Source organism: Mobula hypostoma, chromosome 8 (assembly GCF_963921235.1).
Source record: "Mobula hypostoma chromosome 8, sMobHyp1.1, whole genome shotgun sequence".
NCBI classification, from domain to species: Eukaryota; Metazoa; Chordata; class Chondrichthyes; order Myliobatiformes; family Myliobatidae; genus Mobula; species Mobula hypostoma.
In genome coordinates this window covers 110,448,230-110,464,629 of record NC_086104.1, presented here as the reverse complement: position 1 = coordinate 110,464,629, position 16,400 = coordinate 110,448,230, and the positions used below count along the sequence as shown (strand labels likewise).

At 44.3% G+C, this 16,400-nt stretch overlaps 1 protein-coding gene across 1 annotated transcript in view; it reads right to left on the bottom strand.

The window, feature by feature from the left end:
- Positions 1-16,400, bottom strand: part of igf2r (insulin-like growth factor 2 receptor) — a 223,644-nt gene that overhangs the window by 186,318 nt on the left and 20,926 nt on the right. Inside the window, exon 3 of the mRNA XM_063056606.1 lies at positions 3,458-3,573. Within this exon, the coding sequence (XP_062912676.1) occupies positions 3,458-3,573 (116 nt within the window). The remainder of the gene's footprint in view (positions 1-3,457; positions 3,574-16,400) is intronic.

The window sequence follows — 16,400 nt, the reverse complement described above, 5'->3', positions numbered from 1 at the left end:
CCATGTTGTGCCAACCTTATTAAGTTAATGAGACCCAATTCCTCCTGTCTACACATGATCTATACCCCTCAATAGTCTGCAGATTCTTTTTCCCTAGAGCCTTGTAAACTCTACTGTATCTGCCTCTACCACTACTGGCACATACAATGGGAAAGCTCGACAAAGGTCATATACTCTCTCAGGGATGTGTCAAACAGCATAGATACAACATCACCACGCCCCACCCCCCCCCCACCTCCGAGTCTGTGCCGATCGAGAACCTATCCACTCTAACCATTTCATTTCTCCCCGTAGTCATCATTAACATTACATGCCTTGCTGTATAACATGGATGGTCATGGTCTTTGACCATGACTGGTCTTGGCAAATTTTTCCTACACAAGTGGGTTGCCATTGCCTTCTTCTGGGCGGTGTCTTTACAAGACAGGTGACCCCAGCCATTACCAACACTCTTCAGAGATTGTCTACCTGCAGTCAGAGGTCACATGACCACGATTTATGATGTGCACCACCTGCTCCCATGACTTCGTGTGAAGTTGATCGCTGTGGGGGAGGGAAGAGAACGAAGCATCTTATCCAAGGGTGACCTCCAGGCTTGCGGAGGGAAGGAATGCCTTACACCTCCTTTGGTAGGGACACATCTCCACCTCTCCACCATCAGCTGGATAGTAGAGTATCCAGCAAACCTACTTCTGCCTCGAGTTCTTACATTTATCACCTCTTTCATTCCATCGCAAAAGCCCTTGTCCCTAGGGAATTAAGGTCCTTCCTCCACCTAGTTATTACCCATTCCATAAGACTACAAGATATAGGAGCAGAATTAGACCATTTGGCCCACCAAATCTGCTCTGCCATTTCATTGCTCTCAGCCCCAATCTCCTGCTTTTTCTCCCATACACCTTCATGCCCTGACCAATCAAGCATCTCCCAAACTCTGCCTTAAATATACACAGACTTGGCCTCCACAAAAGAATTCCACAGATTCACCACTCTCTGGTTAAAGAACTTACTCATCTCCGTTCTCTTCTGCTAAACTCTTGGGCATCATCAAAATAACAAATAATTAAGTGGCTATTTCAAGATCAAATCATTTGCTTCATGCTAATTTAGCAAATTCCACTTTTCCAACAGTAGCTTGGTATTGGGAGGACTCATGTTCTGCCAAAGCTCTACAGTGCAAACTCAGCCCTCTGAACTGAACCAAGATGGTAGCTTCCATCTTCCCTGAACAAATCAATTCAATATCCTTTGCAAGGGATGATGTGCAGAAAATTGTGCAGGGCAGCACAGTAGTGTAGTGGTTACTGCTATTGTTTTACAGCGGCAGCGATCACCAATGGGGATTTGATTCCGACTGCTGTCTATAAGGAGTTTGCACATTTCCCCGTGATCATGTGGGTTTCCTCTGGGTGCTCTGGTTTCCTCCCACATTCCAAAGATATACGGTTGGGGTTAATAAGTTGTGGGCATGCTACATTGGCGCTGGAAGCACAGCAACACTTGCAGGCTGCCCAACACAATCCCCACTCATTTGATTTGATGCAATCAAGCACATCACTGTAGGTTTCAATATACATGTGACAAATAAAGCTAATACCTAATCTTCTCATCTTGTATAATGGATCCACTACCAATTGAATCAAATGATTCCAAGCCATTACAAGTGGATCTATTATGTTGAAAAATTACCCTGACTGAAATTATTGCTAACACAATCCTCCCTTTATATTTCATAATGCCTGCTGAAAACAAAAGCTAGAAAATTTATCATATACTCAAGTTATAAAGGAGAAACCAAAATAAAGATAATCGTTTATCTAAATTTTCTTAACTTCACTGCTATGTAAGAGATTATTGTTTTCAAACAATGGATGAAAATGGAAAATTTCCTTCATCTCTCATAAAGCACAACAGAATGCCTGCCACTAATAGATGTAACAGTTTGGAATTTAAATTTTTTTCATATTATCGGCTAATGAAGCACCTATATCTTTGTGAGTAAAGGTCTGGGCAACTCTTGGGCTTTGGTGAATTCCAGTTGCCCTCGAAAGAGTACAGGCGATTGAATGGCCAAGTGCACAACCAGCAACATTAAATTTATTAAATTATTGATTTAGAGATACGGTGCAGAACAGACCCTTGTGACCCAGTGAGCAGCACTGTCCAACAATCCACCTATTTAACCCTAGCCTAATCACAGGACAATTAACAATGACCAATTAACCTACCAACCTTTGGACTGTGGGAGGAAACCAGAGCACCCGGAGGAAACCCACGCACATACAGGAACTTACAAAGGACGCTGGAATTGACACCACAGCAGGCTGAAATAAATGCAGAAGATGCCAGAAATACTCAACAGGCCATGCAGTGTCTGTGGGAAGAAAAACACAATCTTTGCCTTGACGAAGGTTCAACCTGAAACACGAGTTGTTTCTGTCCACAGATACTGAATGTTGTGCATCTTCAGTTTTTAGTTCTAATTTCCAGCTTTTCAAAAAAATGTCACTGCTGGCCAAAAACTACATACAGACTGGCAACAAAAGCAGACACGAGTTGGGTCTTTAAACAGTGACCAACCTACCATGTTACACTGAGGACTTTCCATCTTTATACCCACCCAAAGGCAGCAGAACCTTTGACTCTCCACTTCCCTTGTTGAGTGCAACTCCAGGAATACTAAGCAGCTTAACACTGTGCAGGTCACAGTAGCCCTGAACAGCACCCTCCTGACCCTCAGTTTCTCTCACCTGCAATCGCCCTCCAGTTTATACACCATCCTGACACACAAATCATTGCCAGGGTCACAGATTCAAAATCCTAGAGAACCCTTTACCCAATGGCTATCTGAGAATCACCATCATGGCAACAGTAGTGAAGTAACAGAGCTTGCCTGGTTTCTCAAAGAATTCAGGGAAGTCATTAAATATCTAAAGATGCTGCTCGCTAAAGAAAATGAGCTCAAGGCAGCAGCAATGTCTACAGATCACTTGGATAATGAGCAGGCAAACTAATCATCTGAAGTAACGGGGAAAGCAAGCTAGCACATTTCAATTAAAAAAAGTACTTTAATTAAAACACACTCAAAATGATGGAGGAACTCAGCAGGTCAGGCAGCATCTACAGAGAGGAACAATTAAATGAAGGCCAGAGCCCTTCATCAGGACTGAAAGGGTCTCAGCCCAAAACATTGACTCTCCAGCATTTTGCATGTGTTAATTTGGATTTCCAACATCTGCAGTATCTCATGCTTATGATTTGCTTTCATCAATTTGATACTATAGTTATTTTTAAGGAAGGATTCTGTCAGAACAGCTACAAAATGTGACAACTCTCATCATCTTTTAAAACCCTCAAGCTCGAGTCACTGGCAACTTCCTGCTTAAAAACTGACTCATTTTAAGTTACTATACAGCAGATAGTGTATAGCTGATGGCAAAGAAAATGACATACTCACCAGGGTCTTCCCACATAGGAAACTGATGCTGCTTTGGATAGTCTTTTGTTCTGAACACTTCCGGGTAGTATTGTACTCAAAGTGATGCACAAGCCCAGTCTTTAGTACAAAGTTACCTACAAAGGATAAGAATCAGGTCTATTACTACTGGGGTGAAATTTCCTGTTTTGTGGCAGCAGGGCAGGGCAGAGACAAAATAAGCATCAATTACAGAATAATTAGTACAAAATATAGAAATAACGAAGTAGTGATGGCAGAGGGAAAGTAATGTTTCTTCAGGCTCCTGTACTTCAGCATCACACAAAATGCTTGAAGATTTCAGCAGGTCAGGCAGCATCTACAGAGATGAATAAACAGTTGACGTTTCAGACTAAGACCCTTCCTCAGGACTGAAAAGCAAAGGGGAAAGATGCCAGAATAAAAAGGTACGGAGAGGGGAAAGGAGGATAGCTTGGAAGGTGATGGGTGAGACCAGATGGGTTGGAAAAGTAAAGGGCAGGAGAGGAAGGAATCTGATAGGAGAGGAGAAAGGGTAGGAGGAGGGGACCAAGGGTGAGGCAGGTGAGAAGAGATAAAGTCAAGAACATTAGTGGGCGGGAGAGGGATTTTTCTTTTAAAAACAAAAAGGAGAAATCGATATTCATGATATCAGGTTGGAGGCTGCCCAGACGGAATACAAAGTGTTGCTCCTCCACCCTGAGGGTGGTCTCATCGTGGCTGTGGACTGATATGGCAGAATAGAAGTCGGAATTGAAATGTTTGGCCAACGAGAAGTTCTGCTTTTGGCAGATGGAGTGGAGGTGCTCAACAAAGCGAACCCCCAATTTGCGACGGTTCTCACTAATATAGAGGAAGCACTAGACTCAATAGACGACCCCAGCAGATTTGCAGGTGAAGTGTTACACCTGGAAGGACTGTTTGGGGCCCTGACTGAACATGAGGGAAGAGGTAGTCATAATAAGAGATTAGAGCAGTGGGCTAAGTGTGCATCCCAGGTGCACCAGTGTTAATTGTTGGTGAGGAGGAGACAATCTCACTGGTTCTCCACTCTGTGTTAAAGCATGTAGAAAATAAAATATATATCAAGATACTGTTTATCAATTTGCAGCTCGGTGTGTGACGGGATCCTGAATTATCCCTTATGAACTGTGCTTTTAAAAAGAGAGAGTGTGTGCAGCTGGTGGAGGCATCGCTGAGAGGTGTACAGCACAAACAACTTGTTATTAAGAGAAAGGGGCAAAGACTGCTCACAGTTTGTTTGGAATTTCTGCAAGGAAACTGCCAGCTTCTGAGTTCCTACAGAGAGAGAAGGGAGGAGCTACTTGATGGACCGCTGGTGTTCAGCACAACAGTATTTAAACCAGCGTAATTGCTTGTTTCACAGGACACACAGACGCACTAAGGTGTGGTGAAGTTACCACTATCCTTTTTAGGTGCCCATGAGTGTGGGACTGAGGATCGATTGTGAGGGATCGATCTGTGATAATTAGTGCCTGAAAGAGCGACCCTGTGGAGTCCACTAGTGTGTCTAACCTTTGCTTGGGTTGGTCACTTGAAGACGGTGCTCTAAAGTTGGTCAAGTTTGGCTAACTTGGAAGTTTCGGAGGACAACGGGAAAGATCGACGGCATCGGCTTACTCGGACAACCACAACACCTCTCTCTCTCCATCACTACTCAACTGAATACCATGAACTTAACTGATTCCCTTTATCCATCATTGTAAGACTGTATCCATTTATCCCCAAGGCTTGAAGAAGCTTGGTTTATCTATATATACACACACACACACATTCATTGCTAACCTGTTTGATTTACCTGAATTTATATTACTGTATTGCGTAGTTACTAATAAATAGCATTAGTTAACAGCAATACCAAACTCCAAGGTGTTTTCCATTTCTTTAACCCGTCACGGGGTACCTGACAGGTGTTCAATATCTTCCCCTCAGTATTGATCATTAGGCTTCTAAACTTCGGCCTCTGTACCTCCCTTTACAACTGGAATGCCACAGTAGTGCAGTGGTTCGTGCGACACTATTACAACTCAGGGCATTGCAGAGTCCAATTCCAGCACTGTAAGAAAGTTGTACCTTCTCCCTACCAGACTATGTGGGCTTCCTCGGGGTGCTCTGATTTCCTCCCACAGTCCAAAGACGGACCGGTTAGTAAGTTAATTGATTATTGTAAATGCCGTTGTGATTAGCCTAGTGTTAAATAGGTGGGTTGCTGGGCAGTGAGGACCATTGGGCCTCCATCAGGAAGGTGGTACAGGAACCTCAAGGACTACACCACCAGGTTCAGGAACATTATCATTCCTCAACCATCAGGCTCTTGAACCAGAGGGGATAACATCACTCGCCCCAACACTGATCCCACAATCTACAGACTCACTTGCAAGGTCTCATCTCATGTTCTCAATATTTATGGCTTATTTACTATTACTTTGTTTTTTTTCTTCTCTTTGTATTTGTGCAGTTTAATGGTGGAGTTTTTTTTGTACATTGGTTGTTTGTATGTCTTCACTGTGTGGTTTTTCATTGATTCTATCATGTTTCTTTCTATTTACTATGGATGTCCATAAGAAGATAAATCTTAGTACAGGTTTCCCCCGCCATCCGATGGTAGAGCGTTCCTATGAAACGGTTTGTAAGCCGGAATGTCATAAAGCGAAGAAGCAATTACCATTTATTTAGCAGGTCAGTCAGCATCAGTTGAAAAGATTAGTCGACATTTCAGGCCGAAACCCTTCAACTGATGCTGACTGACCTGCTGAGTTCCTTCAGCGCATTGTGAGTGTTCCTTTGACAACAGCATCTGCAGATCGTTTTGTGTTTACCATTTATTTATATGGGAAAATTTTGTGAGCGTTCGCAGACCCAAAAATAACCTACCAAATCATGCCAAATAACACATAAAACCTAAAATAACAGTAACATATAGTAAAAGCAGGAATGATATGATAAATACACAGCCTATACAAAGTAGAAATACTTTTCCACAATCATTGCCTGCACTGTTGTCCGTAGCGAAAATCTCACGCAAGCGCTCTCGGCAGAAACACAGTGCAAGCGCCATCGGCAGAAACACAGTGCAAGCGCCATCGGCAGAAAATCTCACGCAAGCGCCATCGGCAGAAACACAGTGCAAGCGCCATCGGCAGAAAATCTCACGCAAGCGCTGTTGGCAAAACACTCTCTCCAGTAACCTTTAAACTATGAAGCTGCCAAATCTTACCAAATAACACGTAAAAATACACAGCCTATATAAAGTAGAAATAATGTATATACAGTGTAGTATCACTTATGGGAATCGGGCAGACAGCTTGCCAAGCACACTGATGATGGTGTGTTACACTGAGTCGTCAGAGTTTGGGTGGCGCAGTGGACCCCAACCTCCAGGCAGCGAACTAATACCGATCCGCGAAGCATGCAGCAGTAGCTGGGAGGCACACAGCAATCGATTGCCGATTGCATCGCCTCTGATCTGGGCCAATTACAGTACGTGTCGGGCGGCACCTAATTAATTAGCATGTTTTATTTCGGCTTTTTTCTTAAAGATATGCTGTGTGCCTCTCGGCTACCGCTGCATTCTCCACGAATCGGTATCTGTCCGTGGCCTGGGAGTTGGTGTGGTGGGACACCGGGATGTCATCTCGTCGTCGTCTGTTTCCATTAGGGCAGGCAGCTCATCTTCTCCTATGACTGCCCGCCTCGATGTCGAAGGTCGAGGTTCGTCGTCTGCTGTGGCTGACGTGAAAGGCTTGCTTGACTAATGAGCCTCGCGCATTTTTCTATCATACAGTTCTTTGTAAGTACTCAAACCATCCGGCAAATATCCCCTAAACCTACGTACCCTTTCAAAATTAAAGTCGTACTTATCACTGCAGCAAAAATCTCACGCAATTTCTTCACTTCAGTTCGCTACTGCATTCGGTTTCGATTGTTATCCTTTCCTCTTCCAATTGCATCAGCTTTTCATCTATCAGTTCTTAGTCATGGGATGCCAAAACCTCTTCAACATCATCTTCGTCAACTTCCACAAGCCAAACTCACTTTGTCCTTACTTCATTCACCACGATCAAAACGCTTAATTATGTCTAGTTTTACGCTAAGTGTAACACCCTTATGAGCTCTTTCAGGCTTTTCTGACACCTTAGAACTCATCTTGCAAACAGCTGCTCACAGGCACATGTTTAAGCAATGCCGGCAAGAATGCAGTTCTGAGTCCGGGGGAGAGCGGCTGCTCGGGGCGCGCGCTGAATTTTATGGCGCGCTGCCTTTTATCACGCACGGATTTTTTTTGTAACAGTGAAAACACCTCCTGTTAGCGAAAACAGGTCTTTCGTAACGGTGAGGTTTTGTGAAGCGAACGTTCAAAAAGCAGGGGACACCTGTACAAGGTGACATATACATACTTTGATAATAAATTTACTGTAAGCTTCAAAGAGTCTGTTCCGCATTGTATCTCTAAATAAAAACAATAACTGAATCCTCAATTTCCTCCTGCCGGTACAAATCTGTGAACACTATATCGGAGGCAGAGCCCCATGTTTACAAGCCTAATGATTATTAGCAAGGAGATTATATTAAAAGCCAGGCAGCAAAGAGATAAACAGTAGTTTGACATGTGTACTGCTAATGTCCAGTGAGATTGTGTCTGCCATGGAACCTGCTCCAGTGTTAGGCAGATTGCAACGGGTTCCGGTCCTTGCTCAGAATCAGGTTTAAATATCACTGACAAACTGCGTGAAATTTGTTGTTTTGCGGCAATACAGTGCAATACATAAAATACTGTAAATTCAAATGAAAAGTAGAATCTAAATAAGTAGTGCAAAGTGAGAGCAAAAATAATGAGGTAGTTTTCAAGTATTAGCTCAATGTCTATTCAGAAAACTGACAGTGGAGGGGGAGAAACTGCCCGCAATCACTGAGGATGTGTCTTTAGGCTCCTGTACCTCATTCCTGGTGGTGGTGAGAAGAGGGCATGCCCCGGATGGTGGGGGTCCTGAATGACAGATGCTGCCTTTATAGGGCATTGCCTTTTGAAGATGTCCTCGAAGGTGGGAAGGCTCGTGCCCACGATGGAGCCTGCTGAGTTTGCAACCCACTGCAGCTTTTTCCCCATCCTGCGCAGTGGCCCATCAATATTAGTGATGCAACCAGTTAGAATGTTCTCCACAGTACATCTGAAGAGATTTGTTAGAGCCTCAGCCAGGATCAACAGAGCATTAAATTAATTCTGTACTTTTTATAGGAAATTTGATTCAACACAACTGGAATACTTCAAGCCCAGGAGGTCTACAAGTTCAGCACACAATGAACATGCAATAGCACTCTTCCGTGTAAGGAGCTCCAGATAAAGGAGTGTGTGCTTTGAAAAGCCACCCAACAACGACTGTGATGGCCTGAAATAAGTTAGATTGATTAGCTGGACTGATGGTGTGGGGGGTGGGGGTAAACTAATCACTTAAGCAGGACGACTGGAAGAGGTAATGAAGATTTTGTTTCACTACCGTGGACTGATTGTAAGTGGCACGTTGTGACTGAAGGTGAAAACGGCCGGGAAGTGTGAATTGATCCACTGTATTGTGGCATTCCTCAAAGTACCTGGTGTAGCATTTCAACGAAGGCTTGACCCCTGGTCTGTTGCAGATTACTGCTTTCAAGCTGCACTGCATTAACATTTTTAACAAAAATGAAATTATTCTAAAAGTTCCCCAAAAATATTAATAGTTTTAATGCTGAATGAAAAATCAATGAAGATAAAGGAATGAAAATCAGAACATTTCAGAACACTCAACACATCAAGCAACTCTAAAGCTCAACTGCAGAGCTGGGCTTGCACGGATCTTGGAGAGGGGTGGATATTTTGGCAAAGTAGGCAGTCCTGAAGGTCAAAGGCATGACTAAAGTTTCCAATCTAACCACCTACCTTTGACTTTTAATGGCATTATCATAACCAAACCCTACAGTAGAAACCAATTCAGACAGAACAGACCATTTGATTGATGTCAGACTAAAGTACATCTTACTGCATTGATATTGTGCACCATCTGCAAAATGCATTTGATCACTCAGAGGGCTTCTTCCAAACTACCAACTTCAACCGAGGGTGGCGTCAGCAGGCACATGGGAACACTGTTATTTGCAATTTCCCCACAGCACACCACTCTGACTTCAACTATCACCAGACCTTTGGAGCCACTGCTTCAATCAGAGGTAGCACCTTCTCCAGGTTGTTTGCAATAATTTAAGATAGCTCATCACAGTCCCGGGGAGATAGTAGATTGTGCATAATTAGGTACTTGGCAATAAAAATAGTTGGATTTAAGTGGAGTGGCCATTGCCTGAGTGGGCCAGTGTTGAATTGGGAGTTGAGGATTTGGTTCATCAATGCTTTTGCAAGAAGAGCCTAGGCTATGATCCCACCACTAAGCACATTTTCCCACCCCCCCCCACTTTCAGCAGGGATCGCTCCCTACGCGACTCCCTTGTCCATTCATCCCCCCCATCCCTCCCCACTGATCTCCCTCCTGGCACTTATCCTTGTAAGCAGAACAAGCGCTACACATGCCCTTACACTTCCTCCCTTACCACCATTCAGGGCCCCAGACAGTCCTTCCAGGTGAGGCGACACTTCACCTGTGAGTCGGCTGGGGCAATATACTCCGGCCGGTGCTCCCGATGTGGTCTTCTATATATATATTAGCGAGACCAGACGCAGACTGGGAGACCGCTTTGCTGACACCTACACTCTGTCCGCCAGAGAAAGCAGAATCTCCCAGTGGCCACACATTTTAATTCCACATCCCATTCCCATTCTGACATGTCTATCCACGGCCTCCTCTACTGTAAAGATGAAGCCACACTCAGGTTGGAGGAACAACACCTTATATTCCATCTGGGTTAGCCTCCAACCTGATGGCATGAACACTGACTTCTCTAACTTCTGCTAATGCCCCACCTCCCCCCGTACCCCATCCGTTATTTATTTAAATACACACAATCTTTCTCTCTCTCTCCTTTTTCTCCGTCCCTCTCACTATATCCCTTGCCCATCCTCTGGGTTTTTCCTCCCCTCCCCCTTTTCCTTCTCCCTGAGCCTCCTGTCCCATGATCCTCTCATATCCCTTTTGCCTATCACCTGTCCAGCTCTTGGCTCCATCCCTCCCCCTCCTGTCTTCTCCTATCATTTTGGATCTCCCCCTCCCACTTTCAAATCTCTTACTAGCTCTTCCTTCAGTTAGTCCTGACGAAGGGTCTCGGCCTGAAACATCGACTGTACCTCTTCCTAGAGATGCTGCCTGGTCTGCTGCGTTCACCAGCAACTTTGATGTGTGTTGCCTAGGCTGTAGGTAGATTTGTCATCATTTATTCTTTATTTCTTATTGCATATTTAGAGCAGAGGAGTTGCCAGGCAGGACAGTGGAATGCTCACCTTGCAGGATACGGGAAAGCAGGGAGACCTCCAGTGTCTCTGGTGACTACAACGCAAGAAGTGCATCCAGCTGCAGCTTAACAGATCGTGTTAAGGTGTTGGAGCTGGAACTGGAACTGGAAAAAATCCAGATCATTCGGGAGGCTGAGGGTCTGATAGACAGGATTTACAGATAGTTACACAATGGTGTCAGGTAAGTGGGTGACTATAAGGAGGGGGAAAAGGGGGAACAGGAGTAGGCAGCCAGCGCAGGGTACACCTGTGGCCATTCCCCGCAGCAACAGGTATACCAATTTGGATACTGTTGGGAAAATACCTAGCAGAGTGAAGCCACAGCAGTCACATCCCTAGCACTGAATCTGACTCTATGACTCAGAAAGGAAAGGGGAAGAGGCAAGCTGTAGTCATAGAGGATATGTTGGTTCGGGGAACAGAAAGGAGGTTCTATGGATGAGTACGAGATTTCCGGAAGGTTGTTGCCTCTCGGATGAAAGGGTCAGGGACATCTCAGATCAAGAACACAGCATTCTTAAGTGGGAGGGTGAGCAGCCAGAGGTTGTGGCCACATTGGTACCAATGACATGAATAGGACGGATAATGAGTTACTGCAAAGCAAGTTCAGGGAGTTCGGTGAGATATCGAACATCTTTTCGCCATGTCTTATAATGAACAATTAACTCAGAGGATCAACAATGAGCACATAATTTACTTGCTGCAAGGGAAAACTAGTAAAGGAAGAGCCAGTGATAGCTTTGAAAAAGCAAATGGCATTGTCACTTTCTCATACACAAAATGAGCTTCGGGCATGGATCAACACGTGGAATTATTACGTTGTAGCCATTGTGTTGGCACGTGGCCAAGTAGTTAAGGCGCTCGTCTAGTGATCTGAAGGTCGCTAATTCGACCCTCAGCTGAGGCAGCGTGTTGTGCCCTTGAGCAAGGCACTTAACCACACATTGCTCTGCGACGACACTGTATCCGTCCTAGTGCCCTTCCCTTGGACAACATCGGTGTCGTGGAGAGGGGAGACTTGCAGCATGGGCAACTGCCGGTCTTCCATACAACCTTGCCCAGGCCTGCGCCCTGGAAACCTTCCAAGGCGCAAATCCATGGTCTCATGAGACTAATGGATGCCTATTGAACTATTAGCCATTAGTGAGATTTAGTTGCAGGAATGGCTGGACTGGCATCTCAATGTCCAGGGTTCCATTGTTTTAGACATGACAGAGCAAAAGTGATTAAAGGGGAAGGAGTGGCATTACTAGTCAGGGAAATGTCAAGACAGACCATCTAGTGTGGCTTCATAGGTGAGGAATAAGAAAGGTATGACCACGTTAATGGGATTACATTATAGACCACCCGACAGTCCATGGGATTTAAAGAAGTAAATTTGTAGAGAGATCACAGACTGTTGCAAGAAACACAACTAGGACTCCCACACTGTAAAAGGGCTGGATAGGAAAGAGTTTGTTCATGCATTCAGGAAAGTTTACTTAATCAGTACATAGAAATCCCAACAGGAGAGTGTGTGATACTAAAACTCCTATTAAGGAATGAGCCAAGGCAGGTAACAAGACGTTTGTGTAGGGCAGCGGTCCCCAACCACCGGGCCGCGGACTGGTACCGGGCAGCAAAGCATGTGCTACCGGGCCGCAAGGAAACGATAAGAGTTCAGCTGCACCTTTCCTCATTCCCTGTCACGCACTGTTGAACTTGAACATAGGGTTGCCAACTGTCCCATATTTGCCAGGACTTCCCGTATATTGGGCTAAATTGGTTGGTCCCGTATTTCCCCTGCTAAGGTAGACCGTTCCTATGAAACCTTTCGTGCCGAAATGGCGTGAAGCGAAGAAGCAATTACCATTAATTTATATGGGAAGATTTTTGAGCGTTCCCAGACCCAAAAAATAACCTAACAAATCATACCAAATAACACATAAAACCGAAAATAAAGAACACTAACATATAGTTATAGCAGGAATGATACGATAAATACACAGCCTATATAAGGTAGAAATAATATGTACAGTATAGTCGGGAAGATGAAGGCAAAACTGATTAGTGGGAAAAAATTCAGCACGTATGCGCATGCACACATCACATGCACACACAGGTGCCCGCGCAAGGCTTCATGGTCATGGTAGTCTTTTCCGGGGTAAAGTGTCCCGTGATTTGACTGCTAGTTTTGTCCCTCATTTAGGAGTGAGAAAGTTGGCAACCGTAACTGTAAAAGACATGTTGAGGTGAGTTTAACCCTACTTGGACACCCCCACACCCCCAGTCAGCCGGTCTGCAAGAATATTGTCAATATTAAACCGGTCCGCGGTGCAAAAAAGGTTGGGGACCCCTGGTGTAGGGGAACACTTTGCATCTAGTTATCATAATACCATTAGTTTCATGTTGGTTAGAGAAAAGGATAGGTCTGGGTCTTGGGATAAGATTTTAAACTGGAGTAAGGCCAACTTTGATTGTGTCAGAAATTCAGCTGGTTCAGTCAGGTAAAGATTGTGCTCAAGATCAACTCAGCCTGCACATCCTGCAGTAAGCATTTCCTTAAACCCCCAAAATCTTTCCACCACCTATAAAGGCACAAGTAAGGGGTGTGCTGGAATATGAGACTGAATGAATGTAGCCCAAACACCACCAGCAGCTCAACCCCATCCAGGACAAAGCAGCCACTTGACTGGCAATTTGTTCCTTACCATTGGGCTAGCTGTCCAGAAAATGCATTGACTACTCAGACAACACCTCCCAAAACCACACAGAGGGACAAGGACAGGAATGTCCTTCCAGTGAAGGTAGCTCAAGGTGATGAGGAATGTTATCTGCCTGTAATCCAGAGATCAAAACCTACCACAGAAAATAACCCAGCTCAGAATTTGTAGACAGCACCAACTTGCTTTAATTTTCAGTATGATAAATACTAAACTCACAAAGAGCTCAGCTTACGTATCCCACAGCAAATGTTACTTTACATCCCAAAGCCTTTCCACCACCTATAAGGCACCCGGGGCGGGGGGGAGATTTTCACATGCTGAAGCATGTGACTGAATGAATGTAGCTCAAACACCAGCAGCTCAACACCATTCAGGACAAATCAGCCATTTGACTGGTGTCCGTGCACCATGTGAAGCATTCAGTGCCTACCCTGATATCTCTACAAGCTGTCCAGAAAACACACAGGGGACACTTCCTAAAGCCATGACCTCAATCAAAGGGAAGGACAACGACAGCAAGTACAGGAAGTTCTTCCACTGAAGGCATTGCAAAGTGATGAGGTATGTTATCTAACCCTGTAATCCAGGGACCAAATCCCAACCACTGCAAATAACCCCATCAGTAACCCAGAATTTGAAGGCAGCACTAATTTGTTTTAACTTTCATTGTCAGCGCTCCTATCAGATGGGTCCAAAAACCAATCTGCTTCAGAAAACCTGGCATCCTTCACTTGTCTGGACCACCATCAGTTGTATTCGGGCCAAACTGGGACCACAACCTCTTTCATGTTCCCTTCCAGAACAGTTATCAGAATCAGATTTATTATTAACTTAGCAGCAGCAGTTCAATACAATACAATCTAGCAGAGAGAAAAAAGTAAACAAATCACTTATGTATATTGAATAGATTAAAAAACATGCAAAAACAGAAATACTGTATATTAAAAAAAAAATGAGGTAGTGTTCATGGGTTCAATGTCCATTTAGGAATCGGATGGCAGAGGGGGAGAAGCTGTTCCTGAATCGCTGAGTGTGTGCCTTCAGGTTTCTGTACCTCCTAACTGATGGTAACAGTGAGAAAAGGGCATGCCCTGGGTGCTGGAGGTCCTTAATAACAGATGCTGCCTTTCTGAGACACTGCTTACTGAAGATGTCCTGGGTACTTTGTAGGCTAGTACCCAAGATGGAGCTGACTAGATTTACAGCCTTCTGCAGCTTCTTTCGGTCCTGTGCAGTAGCCCCTCCATACCAGACAGTGATGCAGCCTGTCAGAATGTTCTCCACGGTACAACTATAAAAGTTTTATAGAAGTCACAACTCAGAAATAAGTTATCAGCCCTTGGCTGTCAACAGATCCAAACTGTAGGACTCCCTCACTAACAGCTCCACGAGTTCCTTCAGCAAAAGGAGTAGCAGTTCAAAGCAACTCACCTTCATGAAGGATATGTACAGAATGGCTACAAATGCTGATTTTACCAGTGAGACCTTCACTACAACAGTGAAAACATTTCTAACATACTTTGTTTTGACCAATTTTATTGAGTATTTTAGCTTTATACTCCAGTCTACAAATCCAATGAAAAGCAATTTACAACAGATGCAACTTAATCTTTGTGGTAAACTGGATTTCCTTTGAGTAATCTCTCAGTCACATCACTGTTTTTGAGGCTGCTTTTTCCTGTGAAGGTGACAGTATAATTAATTTTGGTTAGCACGGCACAGCAGTCAACTCATCTATGCATTCTTACCACAAACACTCTTAACCAAGTTCAGTCCAGACAGCCCAATAAATGTTCCACTCAGCTCACACTTATAAACAAAGTAACCAACTGCTTCACCTGATTCCATTACTCAAAAGGTATGAGGAGCATTTGACAGCTCTGGGCCTGTACTCACTGCAGTTTAGAAGAATGAGGGGGGATTTCATTAAAACCTATTGGAAATTGAAAGGCCTAGATAGAACAGATGAGGAGAGGATGTTTCCTTTAGTGAAGGAGTCCTGGAGCAGAGGGTATGCCCTCAGGATCGAGGGACGCTCATTTAGTACAAAGCTGAGGAGGAATTTCTTTAGCCAGAGGATAATGAATCCGTGGAATTCATTGCCACAGACAACTGTTGAGACCAAGTCATCGGGTATATTTAAAGCAGAGGTTGAAAGGTTCTTGATTAGTAAGGACATCAAAAGTTGTGGAGAGAAGACAGGAGAGTGGGGTTGAGAAGGAAAATAAATCAGACGTGATCAAATGCTGGACCAGGCTCAATGGGCCAAATGGCCTAATTCCGCTACGTCTTACAATCCTAATCTTTTATATAAATTATGAACAAAGTTCCCAGCACCAACACCTCTAACCGCCTTCAACCATCACTTCTGCCTCCTACCATCGAGCCAACATAACCAAACCCATTTAGTCATCTCTCCCTGGATCCAATGTGACATAACCTTCTGGACTTGCTTGCTATGCAGCACCTTGTCAAAGGTCTCGCTAAAAATCCATCTGGAAAACACCCACCACCCCACGCTTGTCTATCTTCCTGGTTACCTCTTCAAAAATCTTGATTTACCACTCCAGTAACTTATTCACCACTGATATCCTTCAGTAAGTGCTCATGCTCATTAGTGCGGCTTTGCTTTAGACGCCACTCATTACAATACTGTGGAGGTATGGTTGTCAGAATGTGCTTTCCAAATAATGAACAAAATCAATTTATGATCTGCCAGTTCATTACCTGGGGATGGCCATTAAAGTGGGGTAGGCCGACAAGGCTGGGTGCCCACAAGAAATTATCT